Source organism: Alligator sinensis, unplaced genomic scaffold (assembly GCF_000455745.1).
Source record: "Alligator sinensis unplaced genomic scaffold, ASM45574v1 scaffold444_1, whole genome shotgun sequence".
Taxonomy (NCBI): domain Eukaryota; kingdom Metazoa; phylum Chordata; order Crocodylia; family Alligatoridae; genus Alligator; species Alligator sinensis.
In genome coordinates this window covers 3,541,726-3,562,320 of record NW_005841886.1, presented here as the reverse complement: position 1 = coordinate 3,562,320, position 20,595 = coordinate 3,541,726, and the positions used below count along the sequence as shown (strand labels likewise).

Below are 20,595 nucleotides of genomic sequence, written 5' to 3'. Positions count from 1 at the left end.
GAAAGAGACCAGATCTTTGGTTTGTGTGAACTAGCATCGAGCCCTTTGATGCCAATGGAATGATGCTAATTTATGCCAGTTGAGGACTGGCCCCAGATCTATATTCCACACTAAATCAATCAATCAAACAAACCAGCGTGCATGGGGTTAAACCTGGGGCAGTTACTAGCCTGAGGGCCTGATACAGCACTGCACTAGTCTGATCCTATCAGTGGAGGTGCACAAGGCAAAAAGCAGTGAGGCAAAGAGCAGTGCCGTTTTGCTTCAGGCTCTTTGCATATTGGAGGGCTTGAATCTGGAGAGCTGGGGAAAGAACTGAGCCTAGGCAGAGCTGGACACAGGCATGGGCAAACTGGGAGGCTGCCTGGGGCCCGGACAGAAAGGGGGCCCAAAAATGGTCATTTTTTTCTGTTGTCTGATTATTATCTCTGGCGAAAGGGGACCCAATACTAAAAGTTTGCCTGGGGCTGCCAGAAGTCTAGGTATGGTACTGAGCCTCAGGCTAGGTCCTTCAATGTGCTGAGCACAACAGACCTGGCAGAAGGATTTCAGCCTTGCTCAGCATGTCCCACAAACCCTGCTCAAGCCAGCAGAAAGCAAAAGCGGCCTCTGTACAAATGGAAGAAGAGCACCAGTGCCTGGTTATAATTTGAACAGAGCCTGAGTGTAAGCAAATGCAAGCCCAGCTGCATTCAGTGGCTGCCCCACTTGCTTATACTATAACTCACTTGGCCCTAGGTAAGAGATGCTGCATTGCATCAGAGCCATGTCCCAAGAGACACCCTCCCTCCCTCAAGCAGGATCTGAACACAACTTGATAGCATAGCAGCCTGGGCCAGGCCAGGGAGTCTGCCTCAGTCTGGAGATGGCACTCCCTTTTCAGCACCTGTGGGAGTATTAAGAGGGGGAGTGGGAGGATGCTGGAGCATGTGAGTAGACCAGAAGCTTACCCAGCCCTATGCTGATGGCAAAGGGGGTTGTTAGCCTATCTAGTGAGAATGGTCCTGTCTGAGCAGAGCCCTCACGCTACTGAGCACCAAAGTTAGCTTGGGAGAAGGCTTGGACGGAAAGTCAGGGAGAATGCACTCTAGTCACAGGCTCCTGGGTTCATCCTGCCTGACTCCCCCCTCCCATTGCTATGCAGAAGGTTGAAAGTGGGACCCAGGTTCCCTGGGTGGGCTGGGGGTTGTTTAGTCCTAAGCTGCTGTTGTGACAGCCTGGGTGTTGTTCTCCCTAAACTATGTCTAGCCCATAGGCACCAGGGTTATCTGTGGAACGGGTGACTGCCACTGCAAAGCTGCCACTAGGACCTCTTGAAGGATCTTCTCTACACCTTTGCTCACCTTCTCGTTGGTCTTTTCTGAAGCGTCCATCTTCTGCTGGGTGGGAGAAATGCTGACCCATGCTTTTTGGTCCTCATGCTGTGAGGTGTCTCGTCTTTGGTTTGGTTTATGCACTCCAGTGCCAGGGGCTACAAATCACTCTGCTGTTGGGAGGAAGATTTCTGACAAAAGAGCTCATTGCTCCCAGGGACTGGGCCAAAGGGAGCTCCAGATCATGTGTGTACAGATGCATACATGCATGTTCCAGGCAAGGAGGCAAGCCTCCTTCCTCACAGCACTGGAGCGTGAGAACATCAGAAGACTACAAGCCACAGGAAGGAAACAAGAAGAGATACACATTCTTAGGTTATCTAGCTGCAGAGCTAACACTAATAGGAGTCCAGAGATCAGGCGTTGGGTTCTCATTTCAACCAGTCTAATGCAGCTATGTCCTCAAAATCTTAGCGTATGTTTTTACAAGCCTATGACATCTGGAGCCAATCTAAAGAGTGTGGTATAGCTATGTGGATTCCTTGGAAGCCTCATGTATGTGCCTATGCACATGTGTGTATGCAGGATGCCATGAGGGAAGGTATGGGCTGCATACACACATATACACGCACAGACACAAATGATCAATACTGTGAAGCCAGGCTCTGGGCATTCTGTGGAAAGCCCAGTGAAGGAAAAGAGCCCATTGTTCCTCATCTGGAGGACACATGTGGATTGGGGGCTTAGATGGGCATCTGCACTTCATCGTACACATCCTGGCCCTCTATCTCATCGAAGGTCACCACAGCATCATCTGCATCCAGCTGGAAGGGAATGGAGAGATGGTGAGGGTTGTTCTGGGATGACAGGGGCAGCTGAGGGAACTAGGCTGCTTGGGGCTATTTTTTGCCCCTCTCTGCAGGGCCGTTGTCTCCCTCAGGTAGGGCAGTGAGACACCCCCTCCAGATGTTGGCTAGTTTGAGTAGAAGATCAAGTGTTGTCCTAAAAGGAGGGTTGGGAATAGGCCGTTCCATCTCTGAGGTGGCCCCCTTTCTGCCACCTTTCCCCCATACCTTGCCATGGTGTAGGGTCATAGATGCATAGAGAAGTAAGGCAGGAAGGGACCTCTGGAGGTCATTTAGTCCCACCCCTACCAGAAGCAGGATCATCCCTATCCAAACCATCCCATACAAATCCATTGATTAACCTATTACTAAAACTACACAGTCAGCCCTGACACAACCACAAGGAATAATACCCTAACCTGCCACAGGTAAAGGTAGGGGGATGACCATGGCCAAAGTCCTGCTACTGCAAGGGTTGGTAAAATATACTTACACACTTGAGTTCAATATCCTGGAAGATCCTGGGGAGCAGGAAGCGACGCAGAGGCACAGTCAGGATGAGGACAAAGGGCAAGGCCAGGGAGCCCTTGCTGGACTTCACTGCCCACAGGACAGCCAGGCATATGATCTGGCTGAAGGTGAACAAGTGCATCCGCCAGGTCTTTACCTGTAAGACATAAGGAGGGAGAGAGTCAGGGCCACCCTGATGGTGTCTGCCTATCCTGCTGCCCCAAGACAGCCTCTTGTGGGTATATGCTTCATGGTGTAGAGCTGCAGCCAGCCTGGTGCCCCAGACCAAAGAAGCCTTGAGAGTGCATATACCCAGTGCCCCCCTCTCCCCTGCTTTTGCTGCAGATCCTTGAGTTCTGCCATAGAGAGGAGCAGGAGGTCTGTCAGCTACTCCCCAAGCCTGAGCTCTGTGCAGGAGCTGGGCTGCTCTGCGGCATCTCTAGCCTGGGCCTGGAGAAAGGCTAGAGAGAGGGCCTGTGAGGGACAGATCCAGGCAGTGGCACTCCATGCCATAACTACCCTCCTGGCAGTACCCTTACCAGGCCCCAAGAAGGCAAGGATGGCCTTTTCTCTTTCAGGGGATGTGATAGGGAGAAGCCTTGTCACTGCTCTGTGTTGGGTCCCAGCTGCCTCAGGCCTGGATCTGCCTGAGCACTGCTCCCACAATATTAGACTTTGGTGTGAGCATGGCAGGACAGGTCAGCCACACCATGGAAAAGCAAAGAGGCTGGCAGATGTCTGCCCATCACACTCAGGACCTCCCCACCCATCAGGCCCTTTGGAGAGTGTGTTGGGCGCTATGGCCCGTACTAGTCCAGGACTGAGAGTCACAATCCCTGAGGAGCATGTGCTCAGTCTGCCATGGTACAGAGAGGCTAATAGGGGCCACTTAGCCCTGAGACCCTTCTGGGAGATTTCCCCATAACCACATAGAAGGCACCTCTGTGTTACATCCAGTGGTGAGCTCTGTGTTGGAGAGGGCAGGGTTTTGGGGTGTCCTCCCCTCTTCTTGCACACACAGCACCTGAAAGTGCCTATCTAGGTTCAATCAAGGGAAACTCAGCCAGGGCAAGGAGGGGGCAGTGCCCTCACCCTTTTGGCATAGGGCTCATCTGGGTGGTACTTGGGTGGCTTCAGAAATAGCAGAATGCGGTCGAAGAGCTGGATCCCATACAGGGAGGTCACCCCCATGTAGAGGAATATCCCGAAGAGCACAGCCAGTGGGATCAGTTTCAGGATGGGCTCCAAGAAGATGGAGACACCTGCAGGGCAATAACAAGAGGCAACCATGTGAAAACAGAGTGGCCTTGACCCAGCATCCTGGCTGGAGGGCTGGGTTGGGCAAGAAGGACAGCAGCTTGGAGGCCAGAGCCTACAGATCCCCAGCATTACACTGCAGACTGCGGGGTTTTCAACAGTCCCATTTCTCCTGGTGAAAGGTCCCAGCTGACTTCTGCTTAGCCACAAAGCAGGCAGCCCTCCTACACACTTTCCCTGTCCTCTCCTGCTTAGAAAGTTGTCTCCATAGCCAGCCCATCCATGGCTGCTTGTTAAGAGAAAGGCCATCAGTGAATGTAACTCTGGGAACACAAAGCCTGGTTTTGCACAAAGGCCTATTTGAAATCAGTTGAGTAGGCACTACTACTGAACACACTGCTTTCACAGGCTGGATTTGGATTAGTGATCCCCGCACCTCTCCCCATAACTTCACTGCCCCTTGAGGAGAAGTTCACCCTAAGGAAGGGGTAGGCAATTATTTTGGCTGGAGGGCCACTTAGGGAGTTTTAGTGAGCTGTTGCAGGCCAAGTCAGTACACCCCCTTCTCCTCCCTCCACTTTCACAGTTCACCAAAAATCCCTAAGTGGCTCTCACACATGGCCAGGTGGCTGGAATGGGGCTGCAGGCAGGCAGGCAGGGAGCTGCATCCAGGGGCAGGATCAGCAGGTGGGGCCAGGACCAGGGCTGGGATCTGGACTACAGAGTGAGGACAGCACGGGCCAGGGCATAGTCGTGATCTGCTCCCTGCATGCCCCTGCAACTGCCACCAGTTCTGCAGGCAGAGGCATGCAGAGAGTGGATTGCAGCTTTGTCCCAGGGCCCAGGCCTGCACTGTCACTGTTCAGAGATCCTGGGGGCTCCATGGAGACTGGCCAGGACCCATGTGGGCAGGGTATGCAGCCAGGCAGATGGGATGGGGATGCAGGCAGGGATGGACAGGTGGCTGGGACCAAGATCATGGTGCAGTGACAGCTCAGGACTGGGGCTAGGGCCAGAGCCTGGGGCAGAGCCATGATCTGCTCCCCACATACCGCTGCCCACAGAATTGGTGCCTGTTGTAGGGCAGTGTGGGCAGTGGATCGTGGCTCTGCCCCAGGCCCCAGCCTTGCATTGACACCACCCCATGATCCTGATCCCAGCCCTGTGTGCCCATCCCACTCCCAGACATGGATCCTCTCCCGCCCGCATCTCTATCTCAGCTGCCTGGCCAGGCACCCTGCCCACACAGTCTCACCCCTGGTGGTGGGTGTGGGGTAGACAGACCAGGGTGACCAGGTAGCAGGGCTGGGTCCAGCACCGGCAGCCAAAAGGAGCTGGTACAGGAGCTGCTGAGAAATGGAGTCCAGCCACTGTGCTGCCCTACCACCACTGCATGCTCAAGGGCAGCAGGGCTGGCTGCACGTGCCGCAGCCCATGCTGACCCCCATGGCTGGGCCAGGCAGCCCAGACAAAATACCTTGGTGAGTTGGATCTGGACCATGGGTCGGATTTTGCCCACCCCTGCCCTAAAGCCTTTCTTAGGATGTGGCTTCTGGGACTGTACCATCATGAGATCATGGGTAGGACTCACCTACAAGAATGGCTACCAGGAGCCCAGTGATCCTCTGCTCCTTGACCTCCTGGACTTGGACCTTCTCCCCTGGATAAGTGCTCTTGGTCATCACAGTCAGGGCATTGGCATGAGTGATGGTCCTCACTGTAGTGGCAGAGAGCCAGGGCATACCAAAGAGTGGTACTATGCCTCCCATGCCAACAATCAGGAGCAGGTCCAGGTGGAAACCCGAACCCTTCACCAGCTTCCTCTCGGGCTTGCTCACAATCAACCTGGGGGAGGCAGGCAAGGATGAAACAGCTTCATGTAGTGTCCAGGAAATGACTTGTATCCCTCCTTCCATCCAGCCAGTTGCCCTGTTCTGATGGCTTCAGAGCAGGGCAATGTCAATAGAAGGCAGCCCTTCCATGGCTCAGCCCTGCAGTGTCCACAGCCCCATGAACTTGACAGCTCCACACATTCCCACCCCTCCATCTCTTCCCCCCTTCCTTATTTTTATCCCCTCCTGCATTCCTTTCCATCTGCTTTAGCCTGCCCCCCAGCTGGGCTTCTGTTACCCTTTTTCTCAGCTCTCTCCTACAATTGCCAGACCCCTCTCTCCCTTCTTCTACACCCCACCCCAAGCCTCCACTTCTCTCTTTCTCTCCTGTGCTCTCCTTACGTTGTGATTTGTGTCTCCAGGAAAATCAGGATGAAGACCAGGAGAGCAGGGACAGAAGCAGCAAACATCATCCAGATTGGGAAATCACGTTGTGGTCCCAGTGGATGAATAATCCAGCCCTGATCACTGGAATTGGAGCTCTGTAAGTTTTTAGGAACACTCAGTTTCTGGAAGAGAGAAGAGACTGAGAGTGAATGGTCCAATCAGCTGGGACTTGATTTGTGCATTGGCAGAGGGCAAGGACTGGGCATATGAAAAAGGGGCTAAACACAGAAAGGGTGCGCCAGGGGAGTGAAGAGAGGCCAGCAGCTTGGGGTACCCAGAGCTAGGATCCTTTGTCCTTCTGTAGGGATATGAAGATGTTCATTTATGATCCCCCTCCCATAAACCACACCCAAGAAAGTTGCCAAGCTGTTATACACAAAAATGTGGTGCAGTGCAGTGAAGCAACTCACCTATGGTCCATCCAACTGTATGGAAAGTTGGATGCAGACCTGGGAATAGAATAGTCCCTGCTCTCCTCACTGGGCAATCCTGCCTTCCCAGGCACAGGGCAGAACCCAGGACTCTAGCTGCCAGTCTCCTCTAATCATTAGAATAGGACCAGGAATTGGTGCTCGGCATGTTTGAACCCTGCCAGTCCCAGTTCTTACCACTAGACCAGGCTCTTCACAGGACCAGAACCCAGGAGTCCTGATGCCCATTCCCTCCTCTGTTCAATAGATTGCACACCCTCTAAGGTCAGTGACATTTGAAAATTTTGGGATGTAGAGGTGAGAAGAGTGCCGACCCTCACACAGGAGCAGAGCACTGCAGCCCCGTCCACAAGCATGCACTTGTGCATCAATCCCAAGCTCCTTTGCTCTGCTCACTTACCTGCGTGTACGTGCCCTCAATGAAGAAGTCTATCAACACCATGGTGAAAATGGCAATGGGCACTCCGAAGTCTCCAATCACACGCCGGATCTACAGAGATACAACAGCATGTCATTCAAACAGCATACTCGTCATCATCACCAATGGAGAGGTGGAAATTGCATATGGAAGTCTTTTGCCTCTAGGGGGTGCCATATCCAAATAGTCTGAGGATGGGACATGGAAGGATGAAGCCATTCCCCCTTGGGCAACAAGGTTCTGGTATAGGGCATCAGTAACCTTCCAAGAGTCTCTGCTTCTCTAGTGGCTGCTGCGCAATCCTGGGGGAGATGGTGCCAGTCCAGATCTCAGTCCCCTTCCCAGCAGGCAGGAGCCTGTATTCGTAAACCAACATCCGGTGGGCTTCCATGTTCGCTTCAGAAATGGTGAGAGCTGAATGGGACCTGGGCAAGGACTCAGGGGAGATGGGTTCAAACTGGAACCCTAGAGCTCACCATGGAAATCACACCAGAGGCTGAAGGAAGGTGGCCTCCTCACTCTGCCAGCCAAGGGTGCCTGCCTGGGATGCCCTCAGGAGGGCCCTGGCATGACAGCAAGGAGCACAGCCTCACCCTGTTTGCCCAGTGGCATCACTGCAGCAGGGAGTGACAGGAAGATTTCAGTGCTTTGAGTATCACAGTTGGCCCCAGAGGGCTGTACCCACCTGCAGGGCCCCATGGGTGGTGGGCTCACCTTGCCTGGCAAGAAGCTGCTATTCTTGAATTTGCGCAGGAAGTAGGCAATGAAGAAGGTGCCAGCCATGAGGAGCAGGGAGAGCAGAGCTGTGTTGGGCTGTAGGATGCGTTTGGAGTTTATAGAACTGGTCTTGTTGTAACTCTCTCTCAAAGGGTGTTCCCTGAAAATCTGGGGAGAGAGCAGATATCAGACAGGCAGGACAGAGAGGGGCTGTGATTTAATCTAGCTAGCTGACCCTCTTCCCTGCTCAGCAAGGCTGAGAGGAAAGGCAAAGGGTTAAATACAGGTGTTTGGAGTGACAGTGCCCCCCATGGCTGGGCTAAGTCCATCCCAGAGTGTACTCCTCAGGGGAACAGACATAGGCAGATGTTGCTTAGGAACTTCCCCATACAAGCAATAGTCCTGGTGGCAGGTGCTGCCCCACAGCTTATGCCCCCCACCCCCAACCCCTCCATAGGTGGCTGCCTCAAGATTTTGCCCCACCTCTCTGAAAATCCCTCTCTGCTGGTGCCGCCTATGAGACACTGTTCCTTTGCGAGGGAATGCTACCCTCCCTCCCTTGGGAACATCCCAGGGAAGGGGACCCCCAGGCCCCAGCATCTGTGGAACATCTAGGACGGGGAGGGGGCTGAGAAGGGGCAGGAGTGGGCTGATTTCAGAGGCAGGTGGAGAGGACTGGCCCAGTCCTGGGGAGTCAGACTGGCTTGAGCAATGAGGGGAATTGAAATCCAAAAGGAAGGGAGAGGAAGCAAGGGGAAAGAGTCCCAGCTCTCATTGTCCCCATGAGAAGGAGATGGGAGGAAAGGGGAGGCCATCAACACCTGGAGCAGGGAGCACAGGTGGCAATGGGGCTGTGAACAGAGAGGGGGCATGGATGGGCCTTCCAGTTGCCAAACCCTCCCACTGTTCCTCCACTTTGTGGGCTGTCCTCCCACTCCTAAAAGGATGTCCATCACACAGACCAGGATAGGCAAAAGAGCCAAGAGACAAGCACAGGCTGGGCCCTGCTAGGTTTATTGCTGCCACTGGGACCCCATGATATCCCCCCAGTAAAGATTTGAGAGCAAGCTGAGCTCTCTGGCCAGGCCTGTCACCCTGTTCTGGCCAGGCCTGTCACCCTGCTCACCCTGCCTGTCACCCAGGCCTGTCACCCTGCCCTTCTCTGGGTTTCATGCTTGTATCAGTGGCCTCTCCTGGACACCGCCTGTATTTACCCAGCAACCAAAGGCTGGATTTGATTTGAGAGAGGACACTGGATTGACTGGGTGGGATTTTCCAAACATGCCTGGAGGAGTCAGGCCCCAAATCATGCTGCAAACTTCCCTGGGCCACCTGAAAATCCCAATTCTGACATACAGAACCTGGAGTTGCTAGGACATGAGGTGACTGGCTCTATTGCTTGGGCCAGTTACTGGGCACCCTAAGTGCCTGGAGAATGGGGCACAGAGGGTGGCCTGCCTTGTCCTACTGTGGAGCTTCTGAGCTGTGGAATGCACACGTGTGATTTCTTTGCTTCTTGGCCTTTTGGCTAAGATCAAGCGGTGGCATCCGAATCCCAAGGCTTCCGGGCTTGGGTCTGCATATAAGATGCCTGCCAATGGATTTGGGAGCATTGTAAATCCCAGGGTGAGAGACTGGGATGGAGGATGCTCACTAGTTGTAGCATCATACATGGTGTTTAGAATAATTGAATTCTGTCTGCTTAATCGATATGGGTTTTTGAACCATTGAGCTCTGCTCAACTGATATGATTTGGAACTGATTTGGCTGATTTGACCTGGAATGCAAAATATATTAAGAAAAAAAAAGTGTCTTTGCATCTTGGGCTCACCCGTCCCTGCATGTCTCTTACTGTAGTGCTGGTCTGGCAGGAGCCAGCCTACTGGGGTGTGGGTGGGTCATGGGAACGTGGGGGGAATGTCAGCGACTGGCAGCTTGGGAGGAAGTGAAAGGAGTGTTATTTTTAGGATCAATATCCTCCTTGTGCCTTTTGAAACAAAGGAGCAGTTGACTGCTATGTGTGCATCCATCTGTGTGTGTGTGTGCACGCGCGTTCGTGTGAGCGCGTATGTGCACATGTGTGCGCATGCATGCATATGTGCATATGTGTTGTGTGGTCCCATGTGTTTTGTGTGTATGTAGCTGTGCCTCTCTGAGTATCTGGAACTTGTGGGTGACTTGCATATTTCTCTGTGTGCATGTGTGTATGTGCCTCTGTGTGTGTGAACTTGCTTAGGTTATTTGCATATTTCTGTGTGCAGGCATATGTATACATATATGTATGTATGCTTGCTTGAGTGTCTTGCATATTTCTGTGTGTGTATGTGCCTCTGTGTGTGTATGGTTGCTTGTGTGACTTGTATATTTCTCTGTATGTGAGTGCATGTGTATGAGTGTTGATGGGGTGACTTGGCTGTTCCTTTGTGTGGGTGTGATTTTTCTTTGTGTCTATATATGCAAATCTGAAAAGACCTTCCTTTCTGGGACTCAGACTCCAGTGGTATACATCCCCAGGAGTGACAACCACCAGAAACTCACCCTTTTTCTTTTCATGTTTCCCACCATCACCCCATCTGCCTGAACAGGCCAGAATCTTAGCCCCATCAGCAACTCAGAATCAGCAAAATGCCTGAAAATGTGCTGCACAGGGATTGGGAGGGTCCTAGATATTCAAGCATTGGGTGTTCACTGGGTCCCCATTAGCACCTGGGCAAGGACTGAGATCTCCCACAACATAAATTGGAGACTGAGGCTAGGATTTACACATATCCACTGGAAACAGCCACCCTGGATAAAGACAAGACACAGAATGGGGAATGCCTGAGGAGGGAAAGTGTTGTATAGAATTGGCTCCATCTCCATCTCTCCCCAGTTCTTCTCTTTTTCTGTCTCTCCTTTCTGTTTCTATGGAAACTGTGTTTTTGTGATCTCACTTCCTGTGACTAAACTATTTTTCTTATTTTTTTTACAGGTCAGTAAAATGTCAGGGAGCTGCTGGATTGCACACAGAGCTTGCTGAGCCTGCAGTGTGGAGTGGTCCAAATTCGAAGACCCCTTAATGTGTGGGGGGTCATGAATTAACTGTAATCAGGTAACATAGGTTTAAATATGATGTATATGTCTATACAGTGTTGTAAAGCATGCCTGTTATACCACTTACACATTTGAAGAAAATGCATTATTTTCTTAGTTTAGATAAATACACACGCCACATACTAATGCCAGCCAACTGCATGCAGCCTCCAAATTTCACCCTACCATACATCTGTATGTCACACTTATAGGCAATGTAGACACAATATGCCATCTGCATGCCCATTATACATATGCGTTTTGCACACACATGCACACACTCTACAAACATGCTACACATACACATCCACACAATCATATTCAGGACCGTTATAGATCATGATTTACACATGCAATCCTTTCATTTTCACACAAACAAGTGCACCCAAACTCAATACACATCATGAGTAACCATGCCCAGCAACATAGCCGTGCACACACAGCTACATTGTCTTTACACAATCATGTGCTCACACATGTAGGTATCTCCATCCAGAATCAAACACATGCAACTGTACACACTCCCTCTATCTCCTATATGCAAAGTTACACACTCAACCACATGCATGTGCAAAACACATAAACACCTGACATCACATATCACTGCTGCACAAGCCCATTCCTACCCATATGGACACTCCCACACCTGAACTAAATACACATGTCCTGTTGCAAGTGTAATCCCAACTTCATACATAGGCACATGCGTGTGCAATGCATGCAACCATACCCTCAGCCCCCTACCCTGCACACACGCATACACTATTGCAAGCATATTTTCTTATGATCTCCCGCATGCATTTGCACTCCACACACACCAACACAAATAGCTAAGAGGAAGAACTGTGCCTAGCTCTGGGAGAGGATCTGGAAGGAAAAGACAGCCGCACTCTGCAGACCAGCCTGCCATCAGACCAGAGAAAGACACTGTGGACAAACAGACAACGGGACTCAATGCCTCAGTGACATATGTAGCACCACCCTGGAAGATCACGCAACTAGTGCGAGGCCTGTCACCTTGGCAACCTTGGGCTAGCTTGCCATGGCAATTACACCTCATTGAACTGAACTGAAGAGCAGTCTTCATGCTCGGCCCCCATCCTGGTTACCTTGACAAGCTTGGAGAAGGTCTCAAAGATGAAGATGAAGGAGATGAGGAAGGAGAAGATCTCCTGGGTGTAACGTGAGATGTAGCGCACCAGGATGCTGCCCTCACAAGCTACCATCACCACCACCAGGATGATAAGCCAGAAGCCGATCCAAACGCGGCCTACGGTGTACGGCAGACTTTGGGTCTTACAGAACTGTGGGTGAGAGAGGGAGGTGAGCCTCTCGTGATCCATCCCTGCCCCACACACAGCTCCCTCAGCTGTCACTTGTGGAGCTGGAGTGTGAGCAAATGATGGGACCCAGACCCAGCAAACACTCCTTAGTGAGCCCCAATACATCTTTTCCCCCTGCATCCAGTCTGGTACCCTGCAATTCCTCCTGGAAAAGAACCCTGGTTTGTCTTCCTTCCCAACGGGAGGGGATGCTGTGACCCAGCGCAGGTAGGCTCCTGCCTGGCACCATGGCAAAGGGCAGAACTTTGCTGTCTCACATACATGGGCTCGTGGCTCAGGTGGCTGGATGAAAGGTGTCAAGGGGTGCTGTGTCAGCACAGGCCTAACAGAGGGAGAGGACAGTGGCTCCTGTTGGTGGGGATATCTCTATGCCCTGGGAGGATGAGACAATGCCCAGGCAGGAAGACCTGGTGCAAAGCTGGGAGATGGAAACCACAGAGCTCCCACTCCCTGAGTCCTGGTTTCCTGTAGAGTCTCTGCCCCCAAGAATACACCATGAAAATAGCATTTTTTCTGGCAGTGAGACCTCCTGGTGGGAAAAGCGAGGCTTTCCTTACCCTCCTGTGGAAACGGTCAAGGTGCCATTTGTGTTGGGTTGAGGCTTATGCAATGGTAGAGGCAGAGTCACCTACCTGATAAAAAGCTTCTTCAAAGACCAGCAGAGGACCTGAGAAGCCAATCACCAACAGGGGCTGGGCACCAAGGAGGCAGAAAATAAAGCTCTGCACAGCCGTGGAGATCAGGACTCCTGGGACATTTATTTCAGAATTTGTTTTCTCATCTGGAAACAAAAGCACTGGTCAGCAGGACGGGGCAGGGCCCCTATGAGCCTGGTGTCATGTTGACCCACCATAGAGTACCCTTTGGAGGGGCCTGGCACCGCCTTATGGTGCCCACCTCACCCAGATCCTGGAGAAGCCCACTGGGACCCAGAGTTTCCCAGGGGATAGGGTCCTCAGATATTCAGACTCACTGGGGTGTCTGCACAGAAGGGGAAAGAGAAGAAAGGTGCCTGTGGGCAGCCTACAGTCAAACTTACCCAGCAGGCCCCCAAAGGTGATAGCAGGCGAGAGTGCAGCAAAGTAAATGAAAATAGCAGCAGCCAGACACTGTGGGCTGAGGGCATCCTTGATATCGCTGAGGTATTTGGGGTAGCGGCGCTTGATGTCATTCACCAGGCCCCCAAACGGCCGGCCAGTCCGAATCAGGAGATTTTTGTCATCAGTGAGGCCCTTGGCTTTGAGGTCTATATCTGCAGGGAGACAAGAGCATCAGTGGCCAGGCTGGAGTGGGCAGGGGTAGGTGGTAATGTTAGGAGAGTTCGGCCTTAAAAGTATTTATGGGTCAGTCACCCACAAAGATGAGTATTAGATAGGGTGACCTTCTCCAGAGCAGGGAATCCCCCTCTGGCCAGGGCTGAGGGGGATTTCAGTCCTTGTCTCCATTCCAAATAGCTCCTGGACTGAAGGGAGGGATCCAGAGGGATTACCAAGGGATCCAGAGTGGACAGATGGGCAGAAGTCCCAGGAGTAGCTGCAGGGTTCACAGTAAGCGCTATTACAGTCATTTGCCATGAGGTGGCAGGGGAGCTGGTAATAACCTATTTGCCTTTAGCAAATGGATAACATAGGGCAATAGTGGACACTCCAATGCCTGAGTGGTGTAACTTCCACCTGTGTAGTTTAACCCCTTGACTTCTCCTGGGGTAATTTTACACTGGAGTCAAGTAAGTTACAGGGCTGCATACTGTGTGTCTATTCTTTTACCTGTACCCGTATTAAGGCTGCTTATACCACAGTAAATGTCTCTCAAGTCCAAGTTCCTTGACTAGCAGCGGGGCTCAAGTTCCCATATTCACTCATGGTAAGGCTCCCCCACCAAGCCTCCAAACTGGACCCGGAGGAGCCAACCCCATCTCGGGGAGGCAAGAGAATGCAGTGCTCATGCCTGCTCAGCCTTGGGCTTCTTACTCTGCTCCTCTATTGGCCTTGCTCCCATAGCACTACACTGGGGGGAATGAGGTAAAGGTCCCCCTCAGCCTCAGCACCCACCTACAGCCCTACCAAGGGAGTCCTGCCATGACCTGGCAGGGACAGAGCAGGAAGGTTTCAGCCCCTAGAGCGCCCTCCACTGTCCTACTCCAGCAAGGAGGGAGCAAGGCCTTGGGAGTTAACCTCACAAAGATTTCTCCAGAGCCCACATGTACCCCCCAGCTGTGCCGTACCCACGTCCTTTTCAATCTCCAGCTCTGGCTTCTTCTCCACTGGCAGGTACCTCTTCTTCAGCAGTTCCCTCTGCAGAGGCACCAGATCCTTAAGAAGTTGCTCGTTCTGGATCTCAGAGGGTGGCAGGACAATGCTGCACTGCAGGAACTCCTCCACTCCCTTTATCAGGTCCTGGCGCTCCTGTGCCAGGTAGGCGTCCCGACGAAACACCTGATGGGGAAGGGCACATGTCAGGAGGGCACTGAGACAGTGGATGGGGGCACTGACACACAAGATGTCACATCATGAGTGCTGGATAGTCTGCCAGGACCTGAGGGGGCTGCACCTACCTGGGTCATTACACCCGCCCCCTTCCTAGGGCCCTGATCCAAAACTTAGTGAAGCTGATAGAAAAACCCCCACTGACTCCACTAAGCTTTGGGTCAGACCCTTAGAATCTGGCTGGAAGAGACAGGAGACAGGGCTTTCCCCCTTTCCCCAGCTCTGCAGGGTTCTCCCTCCCTTCAGTCCACTTCACTCTGCAGCTTCTCCAATAGCAGGGAAGCTGCCATCCTTCACATGTGTGTGAAACTGTGGGCTCCAGAGCCATGCCATACTGAAGAGATGGATGGTGGGTGTAGGGCAGTGATATCCCATTCTTTGTGGAGATGAGGGTGCTTATCTGGGGCTAGCGGGGGAAGGAACTTACTGCCAGGGGTACTCTGGCCCCACATACCATTTCAGACATCATGGTGGAGATAGCCCGCCCAATTTCATGGTAGCTGGTATGTGGGGATTCAGGCCCCAGCACCATGAAGAGGAACCTCACAGGGAGAGGCACTTCCAAGGCTGAGTCCAGTTCCACAGCTTCCTTGAGGCGTACAAAGGCCAAGGTGGGGTGGTCTAGGAAGGTGGCACATCCTGGAGAGAGGATGGGATGGGAGGGGGCATCACTGGCAGGGCTCAGCATGGAGGCAGAGGCAGAAGTGGCTGGCAGGCAGGACAGATGCCAAGAAGTGGCACAAGGCTGAGGAGAGCCGGGGAGGGAGCGAAATGGATAAGCAAAAGCAGCATGACAAGGAACAAGGGAAGAGAGAGAGAGACAGAGCGAAGTGAACAAGTTGGCCACTCAGGTCTACCAAGCCAGACATTCAAGCAAAACAGTGTTTTTGCTGGGCACAAGCAGAGCTGCCCAGATGCACAAGACAGTGAAAGCCAGAGCATGAATCTCACTCCCTGCTCCACCCACTCCAGGGCAGCACATGCCGTCTGCTGAAAATGGCACTCCTCTTCTCCAGCTCTGCCTGGCTTTGGCAGGCCCAGGTACAGAGCTCCAAGCCATTCTATTCCAGAGCAGCCTTCTCTCAGGTGGCCTCCACTGTCATCTCAACCACCCCCATGGCAGGGAGGATGAAAGGTAAGAGGCAGCCAGTGCTGTGCTGGACCCTGCCCCCAAGGGACTCTCACTCACCCACAAGAACTAATGTGGCCTCAGCATCCTCTGGGATCCCCTCCTGGAGCTGCCTCCTGTGATTGTCTCCACTGGCAGATGTGCTGGGCTCTTCCTGTGTGGGAGCAATTTCAGGGGCTCAGAGAGTTTTCGGATCACTTTGATCCACCTCCCAGCTCTGTCCCTGATGCCTTCAGCAATCATTGAGGACATTGGCAACAGCAGGATGTGTTGACTACAGCCCTTCATCCCGTGAAAGCTTTCCCTCCCTGCCCCATAGAAAGATGGTTCTCCTGAATGAGGGTCCCACCCTGAGAAGACAAGCTAGAAAGGCAGAACCCCTCTCAGTCTTACCCTGTCCAGGAACAGAGCAAGAATGGAGATTGGGAGGACTTTGGGATAGGAGCCACCTTCTTGTTCTGCATTTGTACAGGCTGTACTTCACACCCTGGAGCTCATGGGGGGCTATCACAGTGCAAATATAACAAATCAAAGGTAGCTTTGTGTGGGCAGAATGGCACCCAGCCTGCTCCCCTCATCATGGAGAGCCATTGGGGCAGCCTCCTAGGATACAGGCATGTCACTGACAGCAGTTCTCTCAATAGGGCTGCTCTTCTCAGCAGTTCCTGTTATACAGACCCTATCCTCGCCATGCCCCTGGCAATCATGCCCAGCAGAGCTAACACCAGGGCTGAGAGTGATCCTTTGAGATAGCCTTACTCCAGAAAGTGCAGTCAATGCCTGCAGAAGTGGACATTGTAGGATCCTGAAGATTTCAGGCTGGAGGTGCACAATAGCCTTGGTTCTTCAGGGTGGTGTATGTGTGTGTGTATGTGTGTGTATTTATACCCTCACAAGCAACTCTCCCTGTATTCTCCCACCCTGTCAGAGTCAAGCCAGTGCTTGTGACTTTCTTGCCTGTTCTGGGATGGTGAATGTCTCCATCTCAATCTGCTCTTGTTTTTGCATTAGGGGTTGAGATGGCTCAATGTCCTTTGAGCCAGGTCGCTGCAGTTGGCCTGGGGATAGGGTCCTTAGAGATTCAGACTCACTGGGGTGTCTGCACAGAAGGGGAAAGAAAAAAGGCATTACTGCTCTGGCAGATGAGGATATTTATTCCCCTCCTATGCCATAATCAAACAATCAATCAATCAATCAATCAATCAATCAAATAATAGTAATAATGGTAATGATGTGTTTTGTTGCCAAAAAACCCCCAGCACTTTGCAAATATCTTTCAAGGTCTGGCCCCAAAGGATTTGCTTCCCCTCAGCAATGCAGCCACTTCAGGGATGGGACATGGTGGTGACACTGCAGTGCAGCAAAGAAAGCAGCAGAAGTCCATGGCAGCCAGGGGATAAAGTGGTTAAGCAAGGCCCAACCCTCCATCTCACACCCTGCATTGCTGTTGGCATCAATGCAAATGGGAATGTGGATGTTTCACCCTGCATGGGGGTCAGTGCCCCTCACCTCCCCAGCTTCACAGCTGACAGAATGGACTGATTGAGATTGGAACAAGCTGGATGCCAGAGTTCAATGTCCCCCTATCCTAAGTCATGCTCTTCCCAGCCCCACTGCCAAGAGGTCCAGGCTGAAGCACAGATCCCAATGTCCTCTCTAGAGAACTCTGGGCGGCAGTAGCCCCAGTACCTGCGCTTGAGAAGCAGGGCTCTCAGGACCTCCTCCCTGTCCTGGAGCTTCAGCCGACCTTCATAGATCATTTGGTCTATCAGCTTGTTGGTAATGCCTGCCAGGCTCCTCTCATCCAGGTCAAGGAGGATGGTACCTGGGCAAGATGGGGAGAGGTTCCTGGGACTGGTCTATGACTGCCTCTCATGACACCCACACCCTCCAGCACCCTGAGATACCCCTCTCTTGCTTCATTCCTTTTCTCTGACTCTGCTCCTATGTCCCTCTGCTTTGTGGGCAAGCGTCCACACTGCCATGCCCTGGGACTGTGGTGCTGTTGCCATTTTGCCCTGGTAGCACTATGCCCTGATCATGCTGGGACAGGGAGCCAGAGCACTGAGCTCTCTGTATCTCTCCTCCTGGGGCTCTGTTTTCTTCTTTCACCCCATGTTCTCCCTTTTTCCATCCCACTCCTCTCACTCTCTCTCATAGGTCTCAGACACACCAAGCCATTACATCCCTTGGCCTTTGTACCTGCAAGACATTAAACCATGCTGGTCCTACTACAGGGCAACCCTGGACTGACGAGGGTAGGAAGTTTCTGGATTATTCCAGAGTCATCCATGATGGGAGACTGCATTTGCCTTGGATACAGGTGGTACTGGCTCCTGCTGGAGATGGGTCTTGCTAATGGTATGACTGGATGCAGTATTACTTTCAAAGAGCCAAATTCCCTGCTGGCATAAGCGGCAAAAGGACAGACCACTGCTTGTTGACTCCAGTTGTAACTATTCCTTGGATGGAGCCATAGATTTGGCTTGTGCTCCTTCAGCCATGCCGGCTACACACTATCTCTCCTGGCCTGGTTTCTGATCCCCTATTCCTCTCCTGACGGATGGCTCCCTCACTGTCCCTGGACTCCCCTCCCTTCCCAGCCCTGTTGCATCTCACCTTTCTTGAAGGCCCTGTGCACCTCCAGCAGGCTGTGGAAGGTCAAGAATGAGAGATGCGGCCTCCCCCATTGTCTTTCCTCCTTAAAGTCCTCCTCCAGCTTGATCCAATGGCCAGCCTCCATCCAGCACAGCTCCTTGTTTCTGTCCATGACCAGTTCTTGCAACTCCACATATGCCTGGGAGAAGAGAGGATGGGATACAGCCATTAGGAAACAGGACTAGGTTCCCTGGGGTGGGCTGCCAAAGCAGTGGCAATAGTTTCTAGTGTAGTGATGCCTGCCTGAGATTTTGGAGACCCTAAAACAACCATTCTGAGAAGTGGGGAGGTGCTGCTTTCTGCCTCCCAGTAAGGAGCTGAGTCTCTGCCAAATTGAGAAGCCACTCAAAGGAGACCATGCATGTGTTCAACAAGTGAACACATGTTCTGGGAGCTCTTCAGGCAGGGTTCAGGTGTCCCATTCCCCTTGCAGGGGTGTAGGTTGTAGCTGTGAACTCAGCCCCCTTTTGGGGGGCTTTACCGAGACCTACACATGTTACCACTCCCCATGGCCTGGCCTGCCCTTCAGAAAGGAGGCTGGAAAGGAATGAAGTGAAAGAGGGGTAGCTCAGGGTACTGGAGGGTGTGGTTGTCATGGAAGGCAGTCACAGAATAGCCCCAGGGACCTCTCCCCATCGTACCTAGGTACCAATGTGTCCCACACCCCCCTTCCCTGCCTAGCCTGTCTGAGGGGCTACCTTCCCTGGAGCAGCTCTCCTGTGCATCAGCTAAAATGAGCAACACACATGGCTGCCAGCACTGTTGAGCACTGCAGCCTGGTGCAGATCTGGGATCCCCCCTGCATCTGCTCCCTCTCCTCCCCATGTGGCAGCAGGAGCAAAATCAAACCCAGCAGGGGAAGAAACTTTTCAGGGGCCCAGGAAGGAATCAAGCACTGAATTCCCAGAGATCCCACTGGGCTGTGAGTGCCCAACTAGAAATCTCCCTAAAATCTTCAGGTTGAGCAACTGGATCCAGGGGATGCAACTACTGGAGAGATCTGTCCCTCTTCCTGCCCAGGAGATCCAAGAGCTCTCAAGCAGCAGCAAGGCCTCAACATACCAGCATGGGCAGGGGAAGCTACCCCCACATGCCAATAGACAGCAAGTCATGCAGTGCGGGGCCCATTCCCTACCTATGTGCTAGGAAGCACACAGAGCTCCCTGCCCACCTAAGCTGAGCCACCCAAGCCCCCTGAGTTAATGTACCAAGGTGATTGATATCCCTGCACCCCTAAAAACAGGCCCTTCCCACTGAATCCACAGCAAACCAATGTGCAGGGCTGACACCCCCAGGAACATGGCTAACAGGGAGTCATGTTAATCCAGTGTGTCCAGAGATTTGCTTACTCAGCAGGCAGCTTGGACATGCCCCAACTTCCTCTCAAACCAGAAATGGGGGAGAAGATTCCATCACTTGATCTGATCCTTTCTGGGATAGAAATGATGAAACGGCAATAGCCTGCCATCCAGATTGGTTTAGACAAGCGACACATGGAAATTCAGTCATGGGTGTGAAAGGGCAAATGGGTGAGGCTGTGGTGGAGATTCTGAATGAGATGGCAAAATTAAGGGGATAAAAGCCAAGACCAGTGTATGCATGTGTTGCTCAGGCCTTGCTGCCAATGTCACAGGTATTTGAGGCCTAGACTAGATTCATTCAGCTGTTAGACCTGGCAGCAAAGGTGCAAGAGGGCCCTATTTAGAATAACCTTCCCAGCTCCTGGGAATTTTTTTTCAGCTCATCCAGCTGGCTGCATGCTGGCACTGGGCACTGGTGACTGGGGGTGCCCTCCCAGCATGCCGGAAAATTTGTCCTTTATTTAGGCAGCTAACTGGGAGCTGAGCATGTTGGAAGTCCAGCACCTTTGGACAGTGGTGGCTGGAGCAAGGGACAGCCAATCTTCTATTTAGATTTAGCTCATCTTCAGGGTTTGAATTACAGAGGAGCTTGGAGGGCCTAAGCCCCCTCATAAGAGATGGGACCCCCTCCCCCGCCCACAGGCCAGTCAACATCCCTTCTCCCCCTCCGCCCCCCTGCAAAAGCCCAAAGCTCATGTGTCACAGCACACAGCCCCCAGCCCATCCCATGCCTCTCTAAGCAGCCCAGGCGGTGGTGGCGGCAGCTCCTTCTGGCT

General features: G+C 52.5%; 1 protein-coding gene and 1 long non-coding RNA gene across 6 annotated transcripts in view; one reads left to right on the top strand and one right to left on the bottom strand.

Moving 5' to 3' along the window:
- Positions 1-11,942, top strand: part of LOC112549260 — a 30,423-nt gene extending 18,481 nt beyond the window's left edge. The window contains exons 2-3 of the long non-coding RNA XR_003092636.1: positions 6,180-6,301; positions 10,742-11,942. This is a non-coding gene — a long non-coding RNA (uncharacterized LOC112549260). The remainder of the gene's footprint in view (positions 1-6,179; positions 6,302-10,741) is intronic.
- SLC4A1 (solute carrier family 4 member 1 (Diego blood group)) overlaps positions 7-20,595 on the bottom strand; it is a 41,543-nt gene continuing 20,954 nt past the window's right edge. For all 5 annotated transcript variants that reach the window (XM_014517004.2, XM_014517006.2, XM_025196893.1 and 2 more), the window contains 16 exons: positions 18,420-18,597; positions 17,490-17,625; positions 16,758-16,899; positions 15,861-15,954; positions 15,126-15,310; positions 14,410-14,620; positions 13,225-13,437; positions 12,818-12,966; positions 11,952-12,146; positions 7,768-7,938; positions 7,036-7,125; positions 6,160-6,326; positions 5,517-5,770; positions 3,761-3,930; positions 2,652-2,825; positions 7-2,137 (listed from right to left, as the gene is read on the bottom strand). In XM_014517004.2, the coding sequence (XP_014372490.1) occupies positions 2,057-2,137; positions 2,652-2,825; positions 3,761-3,930; positions 5,517-5,770; positions 6,160-6,326; positions 7,036-7,125; positions 7,768-7,938; positions 11,952-12,146; positions 12,818-12,966; positions 13,225-13,437; positions 14,410-14,620; positions 15,126-15,310; positions 15,861-15,954; positions 16,758-16,899; positions 17,490-17,625; positions 18,420-18,597 (2,610 nt within the window). In that variant the 3' untranslated portion in view covers positions 7-2,056. The remainder of the gene's footprint in view (positions 2,138-2,651; positions 2,826-3,760; positions 3,931-5,516; positions 5,771-6,159; positions 6,327-7,035; positions 7,126-7,767; positions 7,939-11,951; positions 12,147-12,817; positions 12,967-13,224; positions 13,438-14,409; positions 14,621-15,125; positions 15,311-15,860; positions 15,955-16,757; positions 16,900-17,489; positions 17,626-18,419; positions 18,598-20,595) is intronic.